Source organism: Natrix helvetica (genome assembly GCF_964273705.1).
Source record: "Natrix helvetica genome assembly, chromosome: 10".
NCBI classification, from domain to species: Eukaryota; Metazoa; Chordata; class Lepidosauria; order Squamata; family Natricidae; genus Natrix; species Natrix helvetica.
In genome coordinates this window covers 6,737,124-6,760,930 of record NC_138561.1, presented here as the reverse complement: position 1 = coordinate 6,760,930, position 23,807 = coordinate 6,737,124, and the positions used below count along the sequence as shown (strand labels likewise).

Sequence of the window (23,807 nt, the reverse complement as noted above, 5' to 3'; positions counted from 1 at the left end):
AGAGGGAGGGAGCAAAGTGCGCACAGGGAAGAGGGTGGGATGTTTTCTATGCAGGAGCCACCGCAGAAAAGGCTCTTCTCCTGGACCTCACCACAGTCAAAATTCCTTGACTGACCGGGTCCACATAAGGCCCCTTCTGCTGCATGGGTGGGGTGGGATAATCCCCCCCCCAGGTTAAACTGGTCCCTCAGAGAGCCTTATTTCCCCCTTTCCCCCAGAAAAGTTCATCTCAAGATGACACTTTCACAAGGTTTTTTTTTTTTTAATAAATGCATCTAGACGTTAGTGACAACATATACTTTCTTCACAGATTCAAGTTAGGTTGTAAACTAACAAGTGGACTATAGAAGGAAGAGATCAGACATCCAGCCCTTGCTTACCAATGGAGACCGAGTGGAGCAAGGGGCCAGTTTTAAGTTTCTGGGTGTTGTCCTAAAAGAGGATCTTACCTGGGGCGCTCACATTGCAGACCTGGTCAAAAGGACCCAGCAGAGATGATACTACCTGAGACTTTTCAGGAAACAACAACTGAATGCAAAACTTCTGGTGACCTCCTACCGCTGCACCGTAGAGAGTATTTTAACTTACTGCACCTGTGTATGGTTTGCCAATTGCACAGTGGCAGATAGGAGAGCGCTCCAGAGGGTCAACGTCATTGCCCAGAGGGTCAGGGGTTGCCCTCTCCCCTCTTTGGAAGAGCTTTATAGCTCCCGATGCCTTAAGAAAGTTCAAAACGTTCTTAAAGATCCATCTCATCCTGGGCACCCTTTTTTTTTTTGAACTATTACCATCTGGCAGACGGTACAGGATAATAAAAACAAGGACAAATAGGCTGAAAAACAGCTTTATCCCAGAGCAGTGACTATATTGAATTCTACGGTATAGTGCAATATTAATGCAATATCAGGGGTTTTCAATTCAATTGTATAGAATGTGAAGGACGTGTGTTTGTGTTTTATTTTTATAGTTATAACGTACACTAAAGATGGTGGTAGTGATATAATTTTGTTGTGCGAGGTGCAATGACAACAAGCTAAACTAAACTAAACATATTCTGTGCAGGAAGACAAAGTTGTGCAGGTATTCTTTGATTTATGACTGGTTGCTTAGCAACTATCCAAAGTTGTGACGGACCTCCCCCAAACAACCCTGATTCAAAATTCTGACAGCTAGCCTCCTGGCCGCATGATTGCATTTGGGGTGTTTGGGAACGGACTGGCTTTACAGCTGTTTGCAGCATTCTGTGGCCAAACGACCATTTTTTGTGATTTTATTTTGGCAAGGGCCCAGCATTCACTTCCAGTTCCTGGCAAAAAAAAAAGGCCATTGCAGTCTATGGGGTTTGCTTAATGACTGCAGCATCTTTTACGACCACCACAAAACAATGTCATAAAATTGGATCTGTAACATGGGTTGATATGTACTTGTTCGCGCCTATTTGGCTCAGATCTTGCTTGCCTCCTTCAATATCCAAGAAAGAAAAAACCTGAACTCCATTTGAATAGAGATAAAGTACTTTTACTAGATATGAATTGAAAGCAGCAAAAAAGGAAAGCAAGATCTGAGCCAAAAAGGCGCGAACAAGTACATATCAAATGATTGCCCAGCTCCCTCCCTCCAGTTGCCCCAGCCCAGTGTCCAATCTGCACTCCCGAAGGTGTCATGTGGGGTGCATCTTCAAAAGGCCTCATCAGGTTGGTATTGCGAGATGGTTGGCCTTGACCAAGTCGAAACATCAGCCATCAGAATGCACAGAAGATGGTAAGAACAAAACTCCCTCCTACATAACTCCTCCCGTTCCATATAATTTCCTTAAGCAATACTATGCCCCCACCCTCCCTGTTTCTATGGCAGCCGATAACAAGCAAGCGAAGCAGAAGCTGACAGGTGCACTGACTAACACCTGACAACAATTCTGGGTTCCATTATGGTCATCAATCAAGAATTAAAGGTAACCAATTTACTATGGAATACTGTAAGCTTTTGTGGATTACAGGTGCAGGGAGCATTTCCCCAAAGGAACAGTATACACGCAACTACAACAATGTTTAAAAGGGGGATAAGAGGAAAATGAATTCTGGAAGAGCTTGGCAGTGCTAAGTACTGAGCGTTCTTAAAATATTTGTTGGGTGTAGCATAAATCCATGCATTGCTAAACGGATTAATGCTATCAGAGCTTAATTCAATCGGAGCTTTTCTCTCCGCTAAATCTATTGAAAATATAGCTAAACCTTTTTAGTTCCAGTTCAGCTTATAACACAATTTCTCATTCACACCTACCTAGAAATTCATTCAGATGAAAAGATCTATTTTTCATAAAGAGAAACTGTTCGCGTTAGGGAACTCTTTAACATGGGGGTCTCCAATCTCTGGGCCGCGACCCACTACTGGGCCTGGTCTATTTGTAACCCGGGCCATGTCACTCAACTCACACGAGCATTGCGCTGGCACGAATGCGCACGCAGCTCAACTTGTGCAAGTTGAGTTGCATACGTGTGCGCGTTTCGGCCTGACATTCCCGCAGGTCGATTCCCCTCTCCACCATCCACCCACCCAGCAAGGCCACCAAGCTGAAAAGGTTTGGGAACCATTCAGAGGAGGGCTTCAAAAATTTCAGCAATGAGTTCTCTGTCCGGTTGCTAGGTAGGCATGGCCATGTGTGTGGCCTAGTTGGCCTCCTGCACCATAGCAGGGGGGCATTTTCACCTTCCCCAGGCTTTTGCGCCATGGCAGGCGGGCTTTTGTCAAGTTTCTGGGAGGGCAAAAACTGCCTCTGGCGGACTCCGGAAGCCAGAAACGGGCTCGCTTCGGGAAATTCCGGGAGACCTGTTTTTTCCCCTCCCTGAGCCTCCGCGTGGGCCCTGCACTTACCTCGCATCCAAAATGGGCCACGTGGAGACTCCTGGGAGGGGAGGGGAAGGGAGGGGAGGGCAGGGCCAGCCAGGGGTGGGATTTGGAGGTTCTCCAAACTGTCCACCAAATTCGGGCGAACCCATAGCAGTTCACCCCTGGGATCACTGCTTTGACATATCCTCTTGGGTCAGCCTAGCTACTGAGGGGACCAATGCTTGTTATGCCTTCTGAGGAAAAATAACCCAAATGGGTGCTTGCTCAATATATGATTGAGTTGCTCAAGCTTTTAATCTTTATTGCTTCGTGGGGTGTTGACTCCTGGTGTTTGCCTAGACTGACCCCTGTAGTTTTCTTGGCAAGGATTTTCAGAATGGTCTGCCATTGTCAACTTCTTAGGGCTGAGAGAGAAGGACCAGTAGCCCAAGGCCACTCACCTGCAGAGGTGGTATTCAACAGGTTCTGACCAGTTCTGGAGAACCGGTAGTGGAAAATTTGAGTAGTTCAGAGAACCGGTAAATACCACCTCTGGCTGGCCTCGCCCCCAATCTATTCTCTGCCTCCTGAGTCCCAGCTGATTGGGAGAGAATGGGGATTTTGTAGTATCCTTCTCCTGGAGTGGGGTGGGAATGGAGATTTTACAGTATCGTTTCCCTGCTAAGCCCACCAAGCCACGGTCACCAAGCCACACCACGGCCACCAAGCCACACCTACAGAACCAGTGGTAAAAAAAATTGAATCCCACCACTGCTCACCTAGCTTTCCACCTAAGGCAAGACTACAATTCCCGGTCTCCCAGTTTCTGTCCTGATTCCTTCATCGCTACATCAAACTAATTCCCTTATTTTAGTTATTCTCTTATTTAGTAATTCTCTTGACTCCTGCTGGACTACACAGATAAGTTGCTACAAGGTTGGAAGTGGTTGGTTCCCCCTTTCTTCTTCTTCCCAAGGCCGAGAAAGAAATACTGGCCCAAGGTCACCCTCCTGCCCAAGGCAGTACTAGAACTCCCAGTGTCTGAACCTCGTGCCTTTAACCACTACCACCCATCTGTCTCTCAATGCAAAGCAATCGATACAAACCACTGTATGTTCAGCAATTCATCTTACCCTGGCATAGTTTAACAATTCCTGTAACGATGATGACAATTAGGGCAATGACTTTGGCATAGGTGAATGCATCCTGCACCCTTGTTCCCCACTTAACATAGGCACAGTTTATAAACGTTAGAAGACCTAGAAGACAAAAAAAAAGGGGGGGGGGGAAGCAAAGGAAGGCATTAGAAAGAGATGGTAACATTGGCTGTTTTAAAGCCAGCCCTGGTGTGAAGTTCTTTTCCATGCCAAAGTTAACCGTCAAAACGGCATGTTAGTAAACAAGCTAAAGAAGGTTCTGTTAAAAGAGAACCACGAGGTTTAAAAAGGGGGCAGACAGTCAATTTGGTTGCTCTTTAACACTTCCACTGGCAAAACAGGAAGGACCACATCAGGCAAACATTATAGCAAGAGTGCTGAAAAACGGGAAAATAATCATTCGTTTTCGGATCCTGGTTTGCAATCCACATCTTACTAACAGTTTCTTTTTAACTAACAAATTCTTGTTGGAAATAGGAAATGCCACCTCAAGTCTGTCACTTGGCAATGAAAACACTTGGAGGGTTTTGATTTTAAAGAAAATTGTGGCATCTGAAGGACAGGAAAAAATAGAATTAGTTCCAACGTATTTCTGCATCGTTTTAACAGGGACTATTTCTTTTTTTTTGTTTCCGCAGCTGTAGGGCTGGTTTTGAAAGCAAAGATACAATTAGATGCACGGCTCACTTTAAAAAACATACAGTAGTAATATTTTTTAAAAAAAGGTTGGTTCAGTTAATTAAGCTTCCTACTAGGTAAAACCTAAAGGTGCTTTCTCAAGAGGCAACTGGTTTTTCTCTGAAGGGGTTTCCCTTCTCATCCAAGAAGCTTCTGCAGCTCTGACTGGATGAATGAATCTTTCCCTTTCTCACCATCCAGTCAGAACTGAAGAAACTTCTTGGATGAGAAGGGAAACCCCTTCATGCAGAAGTCGCTTCTCTTCCGCCAAGGGCAACTCAACCTGCCCAACTCAACTCAGTATCTTGTCAGAAGAGCCCAAATAATTGATGAAACTCCTCGGTAAACAGAAATGTGACGAAATCCCTTCTCCCGCATAGACTCACAGGGTATTTTGTCTGGTGGCTGTTGCGCAAAGTTTCCATCTATCGCAGCTGTAACCCGAGCTGAGATCTGAGATCACTCATTACCCTAAAAGAAAAGGTCCTTTACGCATCCTAAGAGTATCCACCCATGATGATTAATACTCTGGCATATTGCTGTACCCATCTATGAGAAGCAGATCTCTTGGCTCGACACAGTCATATAAACAAGCTTCAACCTCTCTCTAGAATGTCTCAATAATTTTTTTTAAGTTTCCAATTAATAAGTCTCTCTTTTCCTTTGATCCCTACTGAGAAGCAGGGAGAGAGAGAGAGAGAGAGAGAGAGAGAGAGAGAGAGAGGGAGGGAGGGAGGGAGGGAGGGAGGGAGGGAGGGAGGGAGGGAGGGAGGGAGAGAGAGAGAGAGAGAGAGAGAGAGAGAGAGAGAGAGAGAGAGAGAGAGAGAGAGTTTTCCAAACTTAACAACTTTTAAGATGTGTGGATTTCAATTCCAAGAGTTCACCAGTCAAAAATGCTGGCTGGGGACTTCTGGGAGTTGAAGTTCACACATTTTCTTATTTGGATGGATGGATGGATGGATGGATGGACAGATAGCTATAGACAGACAGTGCTCCAAAATCCTCTATTAAGCCATACACTGTTACATAAGTAAGTCCTCAATTTACAACCTTTCTTTAGTGACTGTTCGAAGTTACAACAGCACAGATTTTTTTTTTCATACTTATGAATGGGATTATGGGATGCTGCCATGGTCACATGATCAAAGTTTGGTCACTTGGCAACTGGTTCATATGTCAGGCCTGCAGCCATCTTTTCTTTTGGATCTTTGGCCTGCCACACTTTCTATGATTCTACTATGCATTTTCTATCGTGGGAAAATGGGAGGGGGGGATTGTATGGAGTTAGATGCCATGTAGCCATAACCAAATTCTTTCTAGAAAGCCAAGGTCATCCTTCGTCTCTGCACCTCTGCACCTGACCGGAACTGGATGGGTGGAACTGCCAGCATGGCAGTGGGAGATTGGACCATGGGATGGACTTGTGGGTGTGGGGGCAGGATCTTGAACTTTCAACTGGGTGGGGAAAACCGGGAAGCGTTCAGATTCGGGTTTTCCCAGATGTGCCAACATGGCTCTCTTAATAAATTGGAACTTTGAGGAATCCTTTGCCTCGGACTCTGATTTAATTTTGGATGCTATTTTTGGAACCCTGACATCATATTTATGACCATTGCAGTGTCCCACGATCAGGTGATCCCCTTTTTGCGAAACCTTCTGACAAACAAAATCAATGGGGAAGTCAGGTTCACTTAACAACCGTGTGACTAGTTTAAGAACGGCAGTGATTCACTTAGCAACTGTGGCCAGAAAGATCGTAAAATGGGGTGAAATTCACTTCACGAATATCTCGCTTAGCAACCGAAATGTTGGTTTCAATTACGGTCATAAGCCAAGGACTACCTGTGCATTTACACTGTGTAGACAGCTATCTGTGAGCAGGCTTCTCCAGAAAAAAAACAAAAAACAAAATTCATGTTAAATAGGTGTTTTCAAGCCATAACAACTGAAAGGCAACGTTGGGTGTGTTGGTTCGAGGCATTGGACAAGCACTTAGGAGGCCCAAGTTGAAGTCCATAAATCGATCATGGAACTTTCTGGTTGACTCTGGTTTGAGTTGACTCCAGAAGGTCAGGGGCCACTACGGATGCCACCTTAAGCTTCTGAAGGATTGACTTGCCCCTCAGTTCAGTAGACCCATAGGGCACACTAGCTTTTCACCCTTTTCTGCGCAAAAACAAGGGTCTATCTCTTGTATCGCCACCATTTGAACTCTGCGTCTGCACTAGCTAAGCAAATCCCATTTTTAAAGGCATGGCAGACCACAACCAAGCAGGTCCATTTCTGACCACTGGTGGGTTCCTACCGGTTCGGGCTGGTTCAGCTGAACCGGGAGTGGTATGGTGGCCTGGGTTGCTGGAACCGGCAGCGACCCAGGCCTGCCACACCCCTGAACCGGTTCCCCGGTCTCTTCTAACGTCGCCGGCATGTTTCTGTGCGTGTGGAGAACAGTTTTCAGTCAACTGCGCAAGGCGCAACGGGTGTACAAGTGAGAGAAATGAGCAGCATGCGTGCAAAATGCTGTCTCAGCGAACCGGTAGTAAACTGGCTAGGAACCCACCACTGCTTCTGAGCTTCCTTTCCCACCCTCCCCCAGCTCTGATGGAAGCCAATTCAGGCCTGAAGACCTGCGGGGAATACTCACATACACAAGCCGCGGCGATAAGACGACAAGCAATGTACGGAGGCTGGCAAGAAGGGAAGACTGGCTGCACGATATAGTTGGCGAAGGTTATCGCGATGATGGCCTGGCTGGTGGGCTCAATGATCAACAGCGATGTCCACAGACGTATAAAGGCAATGAAGCCTCCAAAGGCCTCCAAGATATATGCATAGCTGGCTCCCGACTTGGTGATCGTGGTGCCCAGTTCGGCGTAGCAGAGCGCTCCGATTACGGAAAACATGCCTCCCAGGGCCCAGATGACTAGGGATAATCCATAGGACAAACTGTAGTTCAGCACTCCTTTGGGAGAAACAAATATCCCGGACCCAATCATATTCCCTACGATAAGGCAGATGCCGTTAAGGAGAGATATTTCCTTTTTCAGCTGCATGGTTCTTTGATTTCCACCATTCCTTTGAGCATTGCCACTCTGGACCGTTTTATCCGCTGTCCCGATTGGCTGGTACTCGTTCAGGGAATTAAGAGCTGGGAAGTTCTCCTTCTTCTCCATGGTGACATCCACAAGGTGCCCTCTGCCAATGCCGATCCCCAACTAAAGTCAAAAAGAAAGCAGGGTTAAGAAGGGATACAATGTCAGCTTCGAGCAACTAGAGCAGGGGTGTCAAACTTGACGTCACTGAGGGCTGCACCAGGGTTGTGTTTGATCTCAGGGGGGCAGAGTGGGTGTGGCCTGCTTGATGTCACTCCTGTCGGGGGCGCCTGTGGCGGCCCAAGTGCACTGTCAGCAAAAATGGCCCCTCCCGAGCTCCATTTTTGCTGGCATACGGTTGCAGGAGGCTGTCGCAGCCGGAAACGGAGCTTAAGTGCCCATTTTCACTGGCAGAGGCACCATGGGCCACTCCCTCACTGTTACCAGAGTGGGCCAGATCTAAGCACCCTGCAGGTTAGATTTGGCCCACGGGCCTTAAGTTTAACACTCCTGAACTAGAGCCTCTTGGGAATAGCTTGAATCAGCAACTTTATTGACCTCTTCCTGTACTATAAGAATTTCCCAAGACCGCTTTCCTTCTCCAGGGAATGGAGTTTTGCTTCTGATCCAAGAAGCTTCTTCAGCTCTTCCATTCCGCACCATCCAGTCAGAGCTGAAGAAGCTTCTTGGATGAGAAGCGAAACACCTTCAAAGAAAAAAACAACCACCAGAAAGTCCAGTTGCCTCTTGAAAAAGCACCTTTGGGACAACCATGACCTGGATGGCTGAGAACTTCCATAGATAATCTCCAGCAGATCTTACAAGTGCATGCTGTTTCTTTGGAACGTATGTTGATAAGCGGATGGATTTGGGAATATTTCCAAAAATCTTTAGGTGTTTACTCAGGGTCTGACCCGTATATTCATGATGTATTCCTGTATTTTGTGAGCGTTTATGTTTTGGAAAAATAAGTACAATTTTGTATTAGAAAAATAATATAATTGCAACAAGCTACAGTCCATCTTAGTAGAAGAGCCAGCTTTAGTATGGAGGTGAAGATGTATGAGTAGAAACTGGGAGACTGTGAGTTCTAGTCCCACCTAAGGAACTGTTGGAAGGAAAATTCATCTGGTTCAGTTCCAAACTGGGAGAAAGATGCTGGAAACAAAATAGAGGCTGAAAGCTGATTGGAAAGAAAGGTCTATTTATTGATGAATAGAACCACCAAGGTTTATGGTTTGGTGCCGCTCACAAAATGGAGTTTAGCGTGGGTGGGTTGTGACCAATTTGCTCTCACAGGGAGGGACTCCTCCAGGTGCCGTCCACCAAGCAATGCCAACGGGCGGCGCCTAGGAGTAGAGCCTTCTCTGTGATGGGCCCAACCCTCTGGAATGACCTTCCCCCCAACATTAGAATTACTACCGACCTCCACTCCTTCTGACAGAAACTGAAGACCCACCTGTTCCAATTAGCTGGCCTGGCCCATTTATAGTCCCATTTATACCTCCTGGCAAATATTTTTATTCTGGGAAAGTTTTTAGGGGTGTTTTTAATGTATTTTTAAATTCTTAAATTTTAATCTAACTTTAACTATTGTACAGTAAACTACTGCTACCTCCTCCAGCCACACCTATATTTATTTATATTTATATTATATTTATGTATATTTATTGTTTTAATATGACTGTACACCGCCCCGAGTCCCTTCTGGTCTAGAAATCAAATAAAAGTTAAAAGTTAAAGTTATACCTTCTGGATTCCTATGTGGGTCATGTAGGGGATATGTTGGGGTCATAGCTGGCTCTATAGGCAAAGGAGGAAATGCAAATCCTAGGTGTTTGGCTAAGCTAATCTTGTTAACCTTTCCCTTGCCTAACTGTGTTACTTGTCTAGAGTTTCTGTCTGACCCAGTCTTTCTGAATGGATTATCAATTCTGCATTTTTGAAAACTGGCCTCATCAGTTTCTGCTTGGGGCAAGGAAACTGGAGGTGGTTTCTACCTCCCTTAACATTTTTTTCATTTCTCCTTTAGGGGAAATATTTTACCCTGCCTACTTTTAATATTTCCCAAAATATTTCATTCTTTGGGGGGGGGGAGATTCCCACAGCACAAAGCCAGCTTGGTGACCTTGAGCCAGCCCCAGGAAGGAGGCAATGACAAATCACTTCTGAAACACCTTGCGAAGAAAACTGCAGGGATTTTTCCAGGCTGTCTCTGAGAATTGGACATGATTGAACTGAATACATTGTTTTAGTAGAGTAACGCTTGCTTCAAGGTAAGACTTGGCCAAGACCACAGCTGATATTAGTTAGCTAGTTAGAAAGCTGCTATTTGAATTTAATTCCTGTACTAGTTTCATTCAGAGATGCTTTGTTAATGAATGCCAAGAATTATAATCCGGCGACATGTAAAGTCATTGCTAATCAGAATACATATTAATGGGACGTAAAAAAACACCACGTCAACAGTAGCAACACTCAAAGAGTCATGAACTACGTAACTCCTTCTGACTTAGTCATCATCTCAGGGGGCTGGAAATGTCATTGCCAATATTGTCATTTAGGAAAAAACATTTACTTAATCTTAGTAGCATGCATGCACAATACAACAGGGAAGGAATTAATTTATCTGGTCATATCTGCTATGTTCTGGAGTAGCAAAAGGCAGCAGGGGAAAAAAAGCGTATCAAACAACTTATTTAATTATATTTCACAGATTTTAAGAATGTTCCTTTGCAGTTTGACAGCCCTGACTAAAACGTAAGTTCTTTTGCAATCTCTATTCATTTCAGGCTACATTAAATAAAGATAAGGAGAAAACCATACTCTCACCAACACTGGTGGGGTTTATAAGTCCTCGACTTGTGACCGGGTGGTTAGTAACAATTCAAAATGACGACGGACCAGAAAAAAGATTCTTATGACCCAGATTTGAAGTTCCAACAATGCCCACACAGCTGTGTAATTGCTTTTGGAGGACTCAGAAACTGCTTCACGTTTAAAACTGTATGCAGAGTCCAGCAGTCATAGGACTGCAATTTATGATTTATTTATTTTTTCTGCTGGAAAATGGCATTTACTTCCTCTTTCTCGCAGAAATACCCACTATGGACAATGGGTTCACTTGACAATATTGTGTTTTACTTAACAATTGCCGCAAAACTTTTTTGTAAAATTGGGTCAGCCAAAAGATAACCTGTTTAATAACCAGCATAACCTAAAACTGTAATTCTAGGTTCAATTACAGTCATACATTGAGAAATAGAATAGAATAGAATAGAATAGAATAGAATAGAATAGAATAGAACAGAACAGAACAGAACAGAATTCTTTATTGGCCAAGTGTGACTGGACACACAAGGAATTTGTGTATCTTTGGTGCATATGCTCTCAGTGTATATAAAAAGACAAGATACATTCTATAGAATAGAATAGAATAGAATAGAATAGAATAGAACAGAATAGAATAGAATAGAACAGAACAGAATAGAATGGAATAGAATGGAACAGAACAGAACAGAATTCTTTATTGGCCAAGTGTGACTGGACACACAAGGAATTTGTGTATCTTTGGTGCATATGCTCTCAATGTATATAAAAAGACAAGATACATTCTATAGAATAGAATAGAATAGAATAGAATAGAATAGAATAGAACAGAATAGAATAGAACAGAACAGAATAGAATGGAATAGAATGGAACAGAACAGAACAGAATTCTTTATTGGCCAAGTGTGACTGGACACACAAGGAATTTGTGTATCTTTGGTGCATATGCTCTCAGTGTATATAAAAAGACAAGATACATTTGTCAAGAATCATAAGACACAACACTTAATGATAGTCATAGGGTACAAATAAGCAATCAAATCATACTAGGAAACAACCAATATAAATCGTAAGGGTACAAGCAGGAAAGTTACAGTCATACAGTCATAAGTGGGAAGAGATAGGAACGATGAGAAGATTAATAGTAATAGTAATGCAGAGTTGGTAAATAGTTTGACAGTGTTGAGGGAATTATTTGTTTAGCAGAGCGATGGCGTTCAGGGGGAAAACTATTCTTGTGTCTAGTTGTTCTGGTGTACAGTGCTTTATAGCGTCGTTTTGAGGGTAGGAGTTGAAACAATTTATGTCCTTGATGCGAGGGGTCTGTAAATATTTTCACAGTCCTCTGCACTGATGACGTTCCCTAGTTGGGTCGTAAAATGTCTGCAAGCAATCAACAAAGCTCAGAGAGCACCAAGGACTCCACAGTAAACAGTCAGGGCAAGAATACTTGTTATTTTCCTTCTTGCTACATTCCAGACAACCAAAGCCTTGCTGACTTACAAATACAATAAATTCTACAGATTGATAACCTGTCACCATGGGGTGGTGGCCATGGATATTTCTATTGCAACAAAAACAGGTTCATTAGAGCAAGAGGTTTACCTAGGTCTCCACAGGAAACAATACCTGGGTGAGTTTAGTTGTGTTGCAAAGCTAAGCAGTGCCAGGTAAGAACAGGAACAGGAGCAGGTAAGCTCAGCCTAAAGAGTAAACAAGGAAATCGAAGTTAAAAACAATAGCTCATCCCTCCCGCGCTGCCAAGGAAATTGCATAGATCCAGGCATGCAGTCACAAACTTCACTCAAGGGTTACCTTTAGCCCAGTTGGCACTTCAAACTTTACTATTTACCGTATTTTTTGGAGTACGAGACACACTTTTTCTAAAAGAGGGTGAAAATTTGGGTGCGTCTTATACTCCAAATGTAGCCAAAAACGCAAGGCACAGAGGAGGCGATGGTCTAGGGAATGGTATAGGGCCGTGATGGCGAACCTATGGTATGCATACTACAGGTGTCACACAGTGCCCTCTCTGCGGGCACTCCAACCGTTGCCCCAGCCCAGTTCTACCGTGCATGCGTGTCTGCCTCCTGCCGGCCAGCTGGTCTTCGGGTCTCTGCCATGCATGCGTAGTGGGCGAGGCCTTCCCAGATCTCCAGAGGTCACACACACACCCAGCGCGCCGTACCTTTCTCCTCCATTTCTGCCACCCACACCAACCTGAAAACCAAAACAGGCATGGAGAGAGGCCAGGGCGCATGTGTGGAGGGGGTGCTCGCATTGCATTTTGGGCATTGGGGCATGCACGCTTGCACACACACTTTGGGCCCTTGGCCCCCAAAAGGTTAACCATAACTGGTGTAGGGTTTCCTGCTTGGGGAGGGGGGTTGGACTAGAAGACATCCAAGGTCCCTTCCGACTCTGTTATTAAATAGCAAAAAACGTCTTCACTAGGAACAATTTAATTAAGTTTGTTTAAAATATAGAAGTAATAATAGTGGTTAAACCCCCTGCTGAATATAAATAAATAACCCCTTCCCCCAATACTAAGTAATAGTGATTGACAGTTCATCTGTTTCTTGTTACAGTTTGTTTTACTTCTGGCTTCCTTCTTATTTTTCAGACTTTAGCCATGAGGTAGTTTAATGGCTGTAAGAGCATCCGAGGCTCAGAAACTGGGGGAGGAAAGACAAATATCTATATTAAAATTTGTATTTCCTTTGGGAGCCAAATAATCATACTGACTGAAGGAATCATTAGGTTATTAAACACAGAAGAAGTCAGAACTATTTTCAAATACAGCTTTATCCTGAATGATCACTCAGCAAATCTAAAATTTATGTTGTCCGTGTTTTTCCGAGAGTTTTCATTGTTTTATAGCCAAATATTTTGTGTTTTGCAAAAATGCAATCCTAAGCCAAAACTATTCAGTGCTCAAACATGTTTTTTTCTTTACAGGAATATTTTAAGGCTGATTTCTCAGAACACTTGGGGCTCCCCGTCCATTCCCAGAAGCACCAGCCTAACTCAGTGGAACTTCATGTACTGTACATCAATTATTTAATGCCAGCTTTTTTCTTGAGAATTTTTCCACTGAGTGCACCTTGCAGTGAAACTGATCACGTGATTTTGAACAAGCAGTTCACTCTCGCCTTAACCTAAAGGTAAAGGTTCCCCTTGCACATATGTGCTAGTTGTTCCTGTCTCTAGGGGGCGATGCTCATCTCCGTTTCAAAGCCAAAGAGCCAGTGCTGTCCGAAGACGTCTCCATGGTCATGTGGCCGGCATGATTAAATGCCGAAGGAGGGCGGAACGTCGTTACCTTCCCACTAAAGGTGGTTCCTATTTTTCTACTCGCATTTTTACATGCTTTCGAACTCCTAGGTTGGCAGAAGCTGGGACAACTAACAGGAACTCACTCCGTTATGTGGCACTAGGGATTCGAACCGCCGAACTGCCGACCTTTCTGATCAACAAGCTGAGCCACGGAGCCACCGTGTCCCTCGTCTTAACCTACACAGTGTTATTATATAAGTAAAACTACAAGAAAAACACAATGTTCCATTTATAGCATCTTGAGTTTCTTGGAAATGGGTCAGCCTTCTACTTAAGTTTAAAAAGAGAGAGAAAGCAATCCCGAATTTAGCTTCGTAACGTTGTTGACTGAAGTAATACACATCCCATAAATCACAAACCACAAAAGCTCTGGCTTTTAGGTATTACATAAATACCGTATCTCGTAAACATAATTTACAGTTTAATGTGTGCAGATGCAGTCAAGTATAATTGAGCCCTAAAGCATGATTTGTCAAAAACACAGAGGAGACACTGTTAGGTTCAAAGATGCCAACAGATAGAATAACTCATATTCAGCAAATGCTGTGTATGGATACATAAACAAAAATCAGTTTATTTTAGTGCAAGCAGATTTTGCACTGGTCATCGGGTAGCAAACTCTCATCTGGGGACGTCTCGGTGTGAAACAGCAATCTCCAAACTTGTCAGTTTTAAGACTTGTGGAATTCAACTCCCAGAATTCCTCAGCCAGTCCAGCTCCCAATTTTGGGAGTTGAATTCCACAAATCTTAAAAGTGGTCAAGTTTGGAGACCCTGGTGTAAAACTTCCACTGGGCAAAGAGGTTAGGAAGGATGACACTGTTTTAATCCAACAGATCTAGAGATCACCAAATCATGTCCCAAAGTGTCAACAACGACTACACAATTAGCAACAACAGAAGTTGCTTCTATCATCATCATCATCATCATCATCATCATCATCATCATCATCATCATAATTGTATCACAGCAGCCAGTTGTTTCGCCCCCCACCCAGGGGCCTAGGACGTCGTAACGTATTTTCTTAATATACATGCAGATCCAAGCAGTGCAGCTTTTTGCATTTGACTGATGGTGATTTTGTCAATTTTTAACTGTTTTAAATGTAATTCCAGTGCTTTTGGAATAGCACCCAGTGTGCCGATTACCACTGGAATTACCACTGCTGGTTTGTGCCATAATCGTTGGATTTCGATTTTTAAATCCTGGTATTTCATGATTTTTTCATATTCCTTCTCGGCGACCCTGCTATCACCTGGTATTATTATTATTATTATTTATTGCATCAACAGAATTGTATCACAGCGGCCAGTTGTTTCGCCGGATTTGGCATTAATTACTAGTCAGGCCCCACCAAGGGGCCTAGGACGTCGTAACGTATTTTCGTAATATGTGTGCAGATCCAAGCAGTGCGGCCTTTTGCATTTGACTGATGGTGATTTTGTCAATTTTTAACTGTTTTAAATGTAATTCCAGTGCTTTTGGAATAGCACCCAGTGTGCCGATTACCACTGGAATTACCACTGCTGGTTTGTGCCATAATCGTTGAATTTCATTTTTTAAGTCCTGGTATTTAGCGACTTTTTCATGTTCCTTCTCCTTGACCCTGCTATCACCTGGTATCATCATCATCATCATCATCATCATCATTATTATTATTATTATTATTATTATTATTATTATTATTATTGCGGACAAGAAATTAGGCAGCTATTGGTTGAGATCCCATTGCTGTTTGGCCCTTTTCTTAAACAGTAGGAAATAATCAACTCTCACTTAATCTCCAGGGAGTCAACTGCTTGCCAAAATATCATGCTAAGCTGGGATTTACTTGGTCGTGATTTCAGAATACAGCTGGCTAAGTCCACTGCATGAATCATAACTGTTGATGTGCAAAACCACGCCAACAAGCTTGGTACCGCCGTATCAAGACAATCCTCATCACGGATAAATCAGACGGGATTTGTCAGCGCCAAGAAACCAAGTGTGTGAAGAGCTAGATTGAATAGGACAGGACACCTGTGGCTCTTCCACAATACACACAGATCTTCTCTCCCTGGTGTAAGACGTTAGCACCCACCCCTCTCCTTGGAAAATATTTTTAGGAAATATTAAAAGGACAGAATATTTCCCCTAAAATATCCCCTCCACCTTTGTCAATGGGTCATTAAGGCCTGAGCCAGTCTATTCTACCGTGTTTCCCCCCGATATAAGCACTTGGCCCTATTTTCGGGGAGGTCTTATTATTTTTGAGGTGCAGGAGGCGGCGAGCATGGTCACCTCATGGCTGCTGCTGTGTTGCAATATTTTCCGCAAGGGTTTATTATTTTAGCACGTGCACTCAAAAGCCCTGATTGGGCTTATTATCATATTATTATTATGACTTCGCAACTAACAACAACAACGAAGTCAGTTGCTAGTTCACTGTTTATCTTTCCTTTATTACAACCAAGGAAGTCCTTGAGTTATGACCATGATGAAGCCCGAAATTTCTGTTCTTCCCTTGAGTCATTTGTTAAATGGGTTTGGCCCCATTTTCTCACCCCATTTGTTAAGTGAATCACTGCAATTAATAAGTCAGTAGCCTGGTTGTTAAGTGAAACCAGTTTCCCCCACTGACTTCGCTCATCAGAAGGTCGCAAAAGGGGATCACCAGACCCCAGGACACAGCAAAGGTCATAGCTATGAACCTGTTGCCTAGCATCTGAACTTCGATCACTTGATCCCGGGGATGCAGCAAATGATGAGAAACAGTCGTAAGTCACAGTTTTCAGTGCCTTCAGAACAGTCAACTAACCAGAAACTGTGGTGAGTCAAGAATTACCTACACACCATCTTTAATTTTAAGTGCACTCTATAAACTTCAGTTCTTCAGTTTCCCAGAAATTTTGCAAGTAAGAAATTGGAAACAACTTAAAGATCTTTTTCTGGGCCCAGCTTAAGAAAAAAAATGTTTTTCACTGCTAGTTTTTTTTTAAAAAATGGCTTTGTTAACAATAACAAACAGCAGTTCCAGACAAATAAGTTAACACCGCATTGTTCCTTCTTTTTTTATATATACCAGTCATGCGAAAGAAAATGCTGGAAGGTAAGAAAGGGTTTGCTTTTTTGAGGAAGTGTTTGTCTTTTAAGTAACCAGAACTCAGCTCATTACTTAGCCGCACCCTCTACCGATCCATACAACTTTTTTCAAAGGGCCAGAATACCCGGAACTCTCATATTCCTTTTATTTTTAATATTTAAAAGAAAAATAGGCCACGAGAGAGTTAAGAGATAACAGGAACAAAACCTGAAAATAAGGATCCTAGGTGAGCTTTAAAGAAACAGGAGCTCTGCGGACTGACAGCAGTTCATTTAATGGCCAGACAACAGCACTGAAAAAAAAAGCGTATGACCGTTTTTCACACTTACGACGGTTGCAGCGATCAGATGATCAAAATTCAGATGCTTGGCAGCTGCTTCCTACTTACGACGGTTGCAGCGTCCCGGGGTTACGTGATCCCCTTCTGCGACCTCCTGACAAGCAAAGTCAAGGGGGAAGCCAGGTTCACTTAACAACTGAGTGACTAACTTAACGGCTGCAGTGATTGGTTTAACTTTGGCAAGGAAAGTCGTCAAAGGGGGCAAAACTCACAACAAATCTCTCACTTAACGACAGACATTTTGGGCTCTATTGGGGTCGTAAGTCGAGAACTACCTGTATTAAGAGCGATTATGACATCACACACACAGCTTCCTCTTCCAAGAACTCAACACACAATCGGATCCTAACCATCTTTTTCCTCAGCAAGCTTGGTTAACCTGCTCTAAAACTTAGTTACAAACAGGCTAATATAAGCATTAAAGGTAAAGGTTCCCCTTGCACATATGTGCTAGTTGTTCCTGACTCTAGGGGGCGGTGCTCATCTCCGTTTCAAAGCCAAAGAGCCAGTGCTATCCGAAGACGTCTCTGTGGTCATGTGGCCGGCATGACTCAACGGCGAAGGCACACAAAATGTTGCTCCCTTCCCATCAATGGTGGTCCCTATTTTTGTACTTGCATTTTTCCATGCTTTCGAACTGCTAGGTTGGGCAGAAGCTGGGACAAGTAACGGGAGCTCCCTCTGTTATGCGGCGCTAGGGATTCGAACCGCTGAACTGCCGACCTTCTGATCAGCAAGCTCAGCGTCTTAGCCACTGAGCCACCGGGTCCCTGTTCTAAAACTCAGTTACAAAGAGACTAAGGTCAGCATTAGCTACAGCCAATCTAGGCCAATCTTAAGCTTGGCAGCTTTAAGGGGTATGGAACGTCAACTCCCAGAATTCCCGTCAAACTCATGCAGCTGAATTGAAAAGGGCACCTATGGGCACCCAGCAATGCTATGCTTGTTCTGAAAAGAGCGAGAGAGACTTGGGACGATCCGTGCTTCTCAAACTTGGCAATGTTTACATCTTAAAGACTGATAAAGTCGAAGTGCGGACTTCAACTCCCAGAATTCCCTTCATATTATTGCAAAAAGGTAAGCTTTATTCAGAACAGCTTACAACAGGGCTGTCAAACTCCCGGCCCACGCCCAAGTTAACGAAGGGTAGAAAATTCCTGATACGTCATGTGACGATGCCTTGATGACATGAGTTTGACACCCCTAGCTTACCTCTCCCAACACTCCCTCCAACACCATAAAACACCAACATTTGCCTAGCCCAGCTTCTTGGGAAGCACTTGAGAGGTGGATTAAAAAAATCTGAACATCTGGCTGTGTGCTGAACCATTAATAATTAATAATGGGATTCTTAACGATGCTTAATAAGGCATTTATTAATTGAAAGCCGTCCAGAGGCATTGGGAGTGAGTTGGGTATATGTATGTATGTATGTATGTATGTATGTATGTATGTATGTATGTATGTATGTATTTGTGTTACAACCCCTGGTATGCCTGGTTCGAATCCCAGTAAGGGTATGGCTAGCTGATGAGAGCTAATTAGCTCAAAATAGATCTATACTAGTCTCCCTTTATTTATTTATCAGTACAAATACAACACAAATTATATATATATATATATATATATATATATATATATATATATATATATATATATATATATATATATATATATATATATATATATATATATATATATATATATATATACATACACATACACACACACACACACACACACACACACACACATATATATATAAACTCTGACCAAGGTTTGTTTTAATAGGTTATGTGTGAACCCAACCAGTCAGCTTTTATTTTAACAAGTCTGGTGATGCAAACCACAACTTAAGCCAGTGATTCTTAGCCTTGATTAAGAGGTGTGTAGACTTCAATGCCCAGAATTTCCGTTCCACTCACGCTGGCAGGGGGATTCTGGGAGTTGACGTCCTCCCATCTTAAAGCTGCCAAAGTCCCTAAAACACCCCCCCCCCCAAAAAAAAACCTGGTCTAGACATTTTGCAAATGAAGGATACCAGGATCTTTAAATAGCTGAGAAAATTCTCATCTGTCATTCCCCGAAGCATGACACATCCAAACAAGAGAGATTGAAATGCTGATTTAGTAAAAGGCAACTTTTTAGTTGGCTTTGAGTCATTGTTAATTCCTGGCAACTGCCAGTTCTTGGCAAGAGTTCAGAAGCGCTTTGCCATAACCATCTTCCTAAGGCTGAGAGAATGACTAGCCCAAGAGGGTTGGAAAGGACCTTGGAGGTCTTCTAGTCCAACCCCTGCTCAAGCAGGAGATCCCAGACCATTCCAGATAAATGGCTGTCTAATCTTCTTCTTGCGAGTGAGTGATGGCGCACTCACAACTTCTGAAGGCAAGCCGTTCCATGGATTAATTGTCTCACCATCAGGAAATTTCTCCTTAGTTCTAGATTGGGTCTCTCATTAATGATCTTCCAGCCATTACTTCTTCTCCTGCCTTCAGGTGCCTGGAGAATAGGACAACCCCTTCCTCTCTGTGGGGCAGCTCGTCAAATACTGGAAGACTAGAACTCACGACATCCTGGTTTAAAGCCTTGTGCTATAACCACTAGACAAGGGGTGTCAAACTCAAGGCCCAGGGGTGCTTAGATCTGGCCTATGGGGCCCCCTGGAACAGTGAAGGACCGTCCCACATGTCTCTGCTGGTGAAAATGGCCACATGCAGCCCTCCAGAGCTACGTTTTCGCTGGCAGAGGGTTGCAGGAGGCTGTGGCAGCAGGAAACGGAGCTTAGAAGCCCGTTTTCGCTGGCAGTGCTCAGGCCACAACTGGCACCCCCAACATGAGTGACATCGAGCTGACCACGCCTACCCTGCCCATGCCAACTCTGCCCCCCCCCCACAAGGTCAAACACAACCCTGATGCGGCCCTCAATGAAATCAAGTTTGACACTCCTGCACCAGACTAAACTGCTCTTAAGAGAATCAATTTCCACCTCACATTCCACACAAAAGACTTTTCCCATATCCACTGGAAATAGTCAAAGGTATAACGCAAGTCCGAGGGAGGCGGTGGCTCAGTGGCTAAGACGCTCAACTTGTCAATTAGAAAGGTCGGCAGTTCGGCGGTTCGAATCCCTAGCACTGCGTAACGGAGTGAGCTCTCGTTACTTGTCCCAGCTTCTGCCAACCTAGCAGTTTGAAAGCATGTAAAAAATGCAAGTAGAAAAATAGGGACCACCTTTGATGGGAAGGTGACAGCGTTCCGTGCACCTTCGGTGTTGAGTCATGCCGGCCACATGACCATGGAGATGTCTTGGACAGCGCTGGCTCTTCGGCTTTGAAACGGAGATGAGCACTGCCCCCTAGAGTCAGGAACGACTAGCACTTATGTACAAGGGGAACCTTTACCTTTATAAGGCAGGTCCTCAGTTGGAAACAAAGCTACTAAAAGTCAAAGGCTGACCATTCTATAACCTTGTCTTTCTACTCTCTCAGAGCCCTTTTATTTATTACTAATATTTTCTACCGACTTATAAGGTTGCCAAAGCAATGCACAATTAAAAGCAAAAAACAAAACAACCCAGCCCTAAAACCACCTTTCCAAAGTGAAAAGTCATGGCCATCAAAACCCAAGAGATGATTTCAAAGGGCAGTCTGGGGAGGAAAAAAAAAAATCCCCAAACTTCGTTTCCCCCCCCCCATCACAAACAACAAGGGTCGCCGTTTTCCAACAAGAAGAGAGGACCTCTTCCAAAAGCTCTCAAGCCTTCCTCTCCAAGGGGAGGGGGAGAGAGCGAAGTCTGGGGCCGGGCAGGGGAGGATGGGCATTGTGGTGCAAAAGAAAAAAAGCACCGCATCCCAGCAGAAAGAGAAGACAAACAATTCTTGCCTCCCGAGAGAGGAAGAAAAATCAGGGCAGCGGTTACCTGCTCCCCCTTTGCAAGGCGATGCTCTGGACTGCAGGGACCCCCAAAATCAGGAAGGGCTCTCCTGCACTCCTATCCCCAACTCACAGCGATGTGGGGGGGGGCTTCAACAGTCTGAAGAGCCCCCAAAAGGCAGAAGCTGGAAGCCCCTTCCAGCAGGGCCGGCGACCCCCGGAGGCCCCTCCTTGCCTCGAGACGACCACCCCCCGTTCCGCCCACCGCCGGCTGCTGGCTTAGGGGACCCCCAAATCATCCGGCCGCTCGCCCCTTCGTCCTGCCCAAGGCGGGCCGGCTCTGCCCTTCCCCTCTCTGGAGCCAGGGACGGAGCCGAGCTTGGAAGGCGAGCCGCGAGGGCTCCTTGTCTCTTGTCTCTTTGCAAAAGCGCAGGCAACTGCGTTGCACCCGGCTGCTGCAGAAACCATCCTTCGGGGCTTAAAGGAGCAAGCCAGGTTTGTTGGCCAAGCCAACCCTTAGCCCGGAATCCATCCATCTAGCTAGCCATTCACCCACCTGGCCGGTCCCCTCCCCTCCCGGGGGATGCTGCTGCTGCTGCTGCTCCGGCGGCGTCTGCTCCTTCCTTCCTCCCTCCAGCCAGCCAGCCGCCCTCCAAGGACGGCCGGCCGGCTAATCCGCCTTCGACCTGCCGCCACCGACGCCGGGCGGCCAAACAGCCTGGTCCGGCCCGCTGGCTTCTTTTTTTGCCCCTCCGCAGCTGGACACCCGCTGACTCCGCCCCTGTATGGGGGCGTGTCCCTTGAGCCCCGCCCCCGGGCCGCCCCTCCTTGCGGCGGGGAAGCGCTTTGTCTCCGCCGGACGCTGATCGCGAGTCGTCTGACCGGGGATGGGAAACAGCGGCAGCGTGGGGCTTCAGACCGTCTGGCAGCAGTGGGAGGGGAGGGATATTTTCTTTTCTTTTCTTTTCTTTTATTATTTTCTTTTATTATTTTATTAATTATTTTATTAATTATTTTATTTTATTATTTATTCTATTATTTTATTATTTATTCTGTTATTTTATTATTTATTTTATTTGTTTATTTGTTTATTTGTTTATTTTATTTGTTTATTTGTTTATTTTATTTATTTATTTATTTTATTTGTTTGTTTATTTTATTTGTTTGTTTGTTTGTTTTAGTTGTTTGTTTGTTTATTTTTTATTTTATTTTATTTGCACACTTATGTCATCTTTGCAGCACTTCTACATCTTTTACGTATCCACTGTGTTTCTCTTCTCTGTACGTATATATCCCATATGTCTATATTCATGTACGTTTTTACATCTGTTTTTTTTCCTCCACTAATTTAATGCATTACAACACTTCTATACATTAACATCTTTTTTATATACATTCGATTTTCTCATATTTCCTTTTCCCGTCTACAATCAATCCTCTATTTTCCCCTCTTGTTAATCCTGTGGCTTTGTATCTATTTTGTAGTTTCTTGCTCTTTTTTCCTTCCCTTTGTTACTTTCCTATTTTTTTCCTCTTTCCTCTAGCCAATTATACCGGAAGTCCCATACTGAATAGATGGATTCCAGGCAAATGCATCCTTGGGGTTGGTTTGGGCAATAAACCATCAATTTATAATAAGGGTTTATAATAATTGTATAATAAACCTCCCTTCATTTTTATTTATTCATTCATCCAGCATGAACTAGATAACAGATATAAGTATAAACATGACTTTGGATACATGAAATGGATACGAATAAAAAAAAGGAACATTAGGACAGGGACGGTAGGCATGTTGGTGCACTTATGCGTGGCCCTTAAAGACCTCTTAGGAATGGGCTGAAGAACCCATCGGAGAAAGTAAATAAGCAAAGGCAACAAGGGAAAGGAGGGAGGACGAGGAAGGAAAAGAAGAAGGGGCAAAGCAGAGGGAGGAGAAGTAAGAGTAGGAGAGAGGGGAAGGAGGAGGAGAAGAGAGGAAGAGGGGGGAAGAAGAAATGCAGGAAAGGAAGAAAAGGTAAAGCAGAGGAAGGAAGGGAGGGGAAGTAAAAGTAGGAGAGAGGGTAAGAAGAAATAAAGGAGAGGAGAGGGGGGAAGAAAAGCGGAGCGAGAGAAGCCATGCACGCACATCTCCAGGCATGTGTGGCAGAGCCCCGAAAATCCGCTGGCTGGTGAGAGGCACCTGCGTATGCATGGTGGAGCTGAGCTAGGGCAATAGCTTGTGTGCCTGCTGTGAGGGCTGTGTATGCCATCTGTGGCACGCATGCCATAGGTTCGCCATCACGGAGATAGATAAACTTCCAAGTGGCCTCAACCACCCTCTAAAAGGATGCAAAAGACCAGCTGTTTGCAAGGAATATAAATCCTTCCACTCCCCACTGTCCTGTCAGAGCTGAAGAAGCTTCTTGGATGAGAAGCAAAATATCTCCCCCCACCCAAAAAACCCCCAAGGAAGTCCAGTTGCCTCCTGAAAAAAGCACCTTTGTGACAACCATGACCTGGATGACAGAGAATCCCTACATATTTTAGCTTATACAATTTGGGATGAATATCCTTGGAATGGTGTGGGAGTAGGAATGGATTTCCAGAGG

At 44.2% G+C, this 23,807-nt stretch overlaps 1 protein-coding gene across 3 annotated transcripts in view; it reads right to left on the bottom strand.

Annotated features, from left to right (window-relative positions):
* SLC7A6 (solute carrier family 7 member 6) overlaps positions 1-22,012 on the bottom strand; it is a 50,448-nt gene extending 28,436 nt beyond the window's left edge. Inside the window, exons 1-4 of one of the 3 annotated variants that reach the window (XM_081963356.1) lie at positions 21,773-22,012; positions 12,188-12,285; positions 7,306-7,876; positions 3,960-4,085 (exon numbers count right to left, since the gene is read on the bottom strand). In XM_081963356.1, the coding sequence (XP_081819482.1) occupies positions 3,960-4,085; positions 7,306-7,834 (655 nt within the window). In that variant the 5' untranslated portion in view covers positions 7,835-7,876; positions 12,188-12,285; positions 21,773-22,012. The remainder of the gene's footprint in view (positions 1-3,959; positions 4,086-7,305; positions 7,877-12,187; positions 12,286-21,772) is intronic. The other 2 variants (XM_081963355.1, XM_081963357.1) reach the window with 2 other exon arrangements.
* Positions 22,013-23,807: the final 1,795 nt, after the last annotated feature.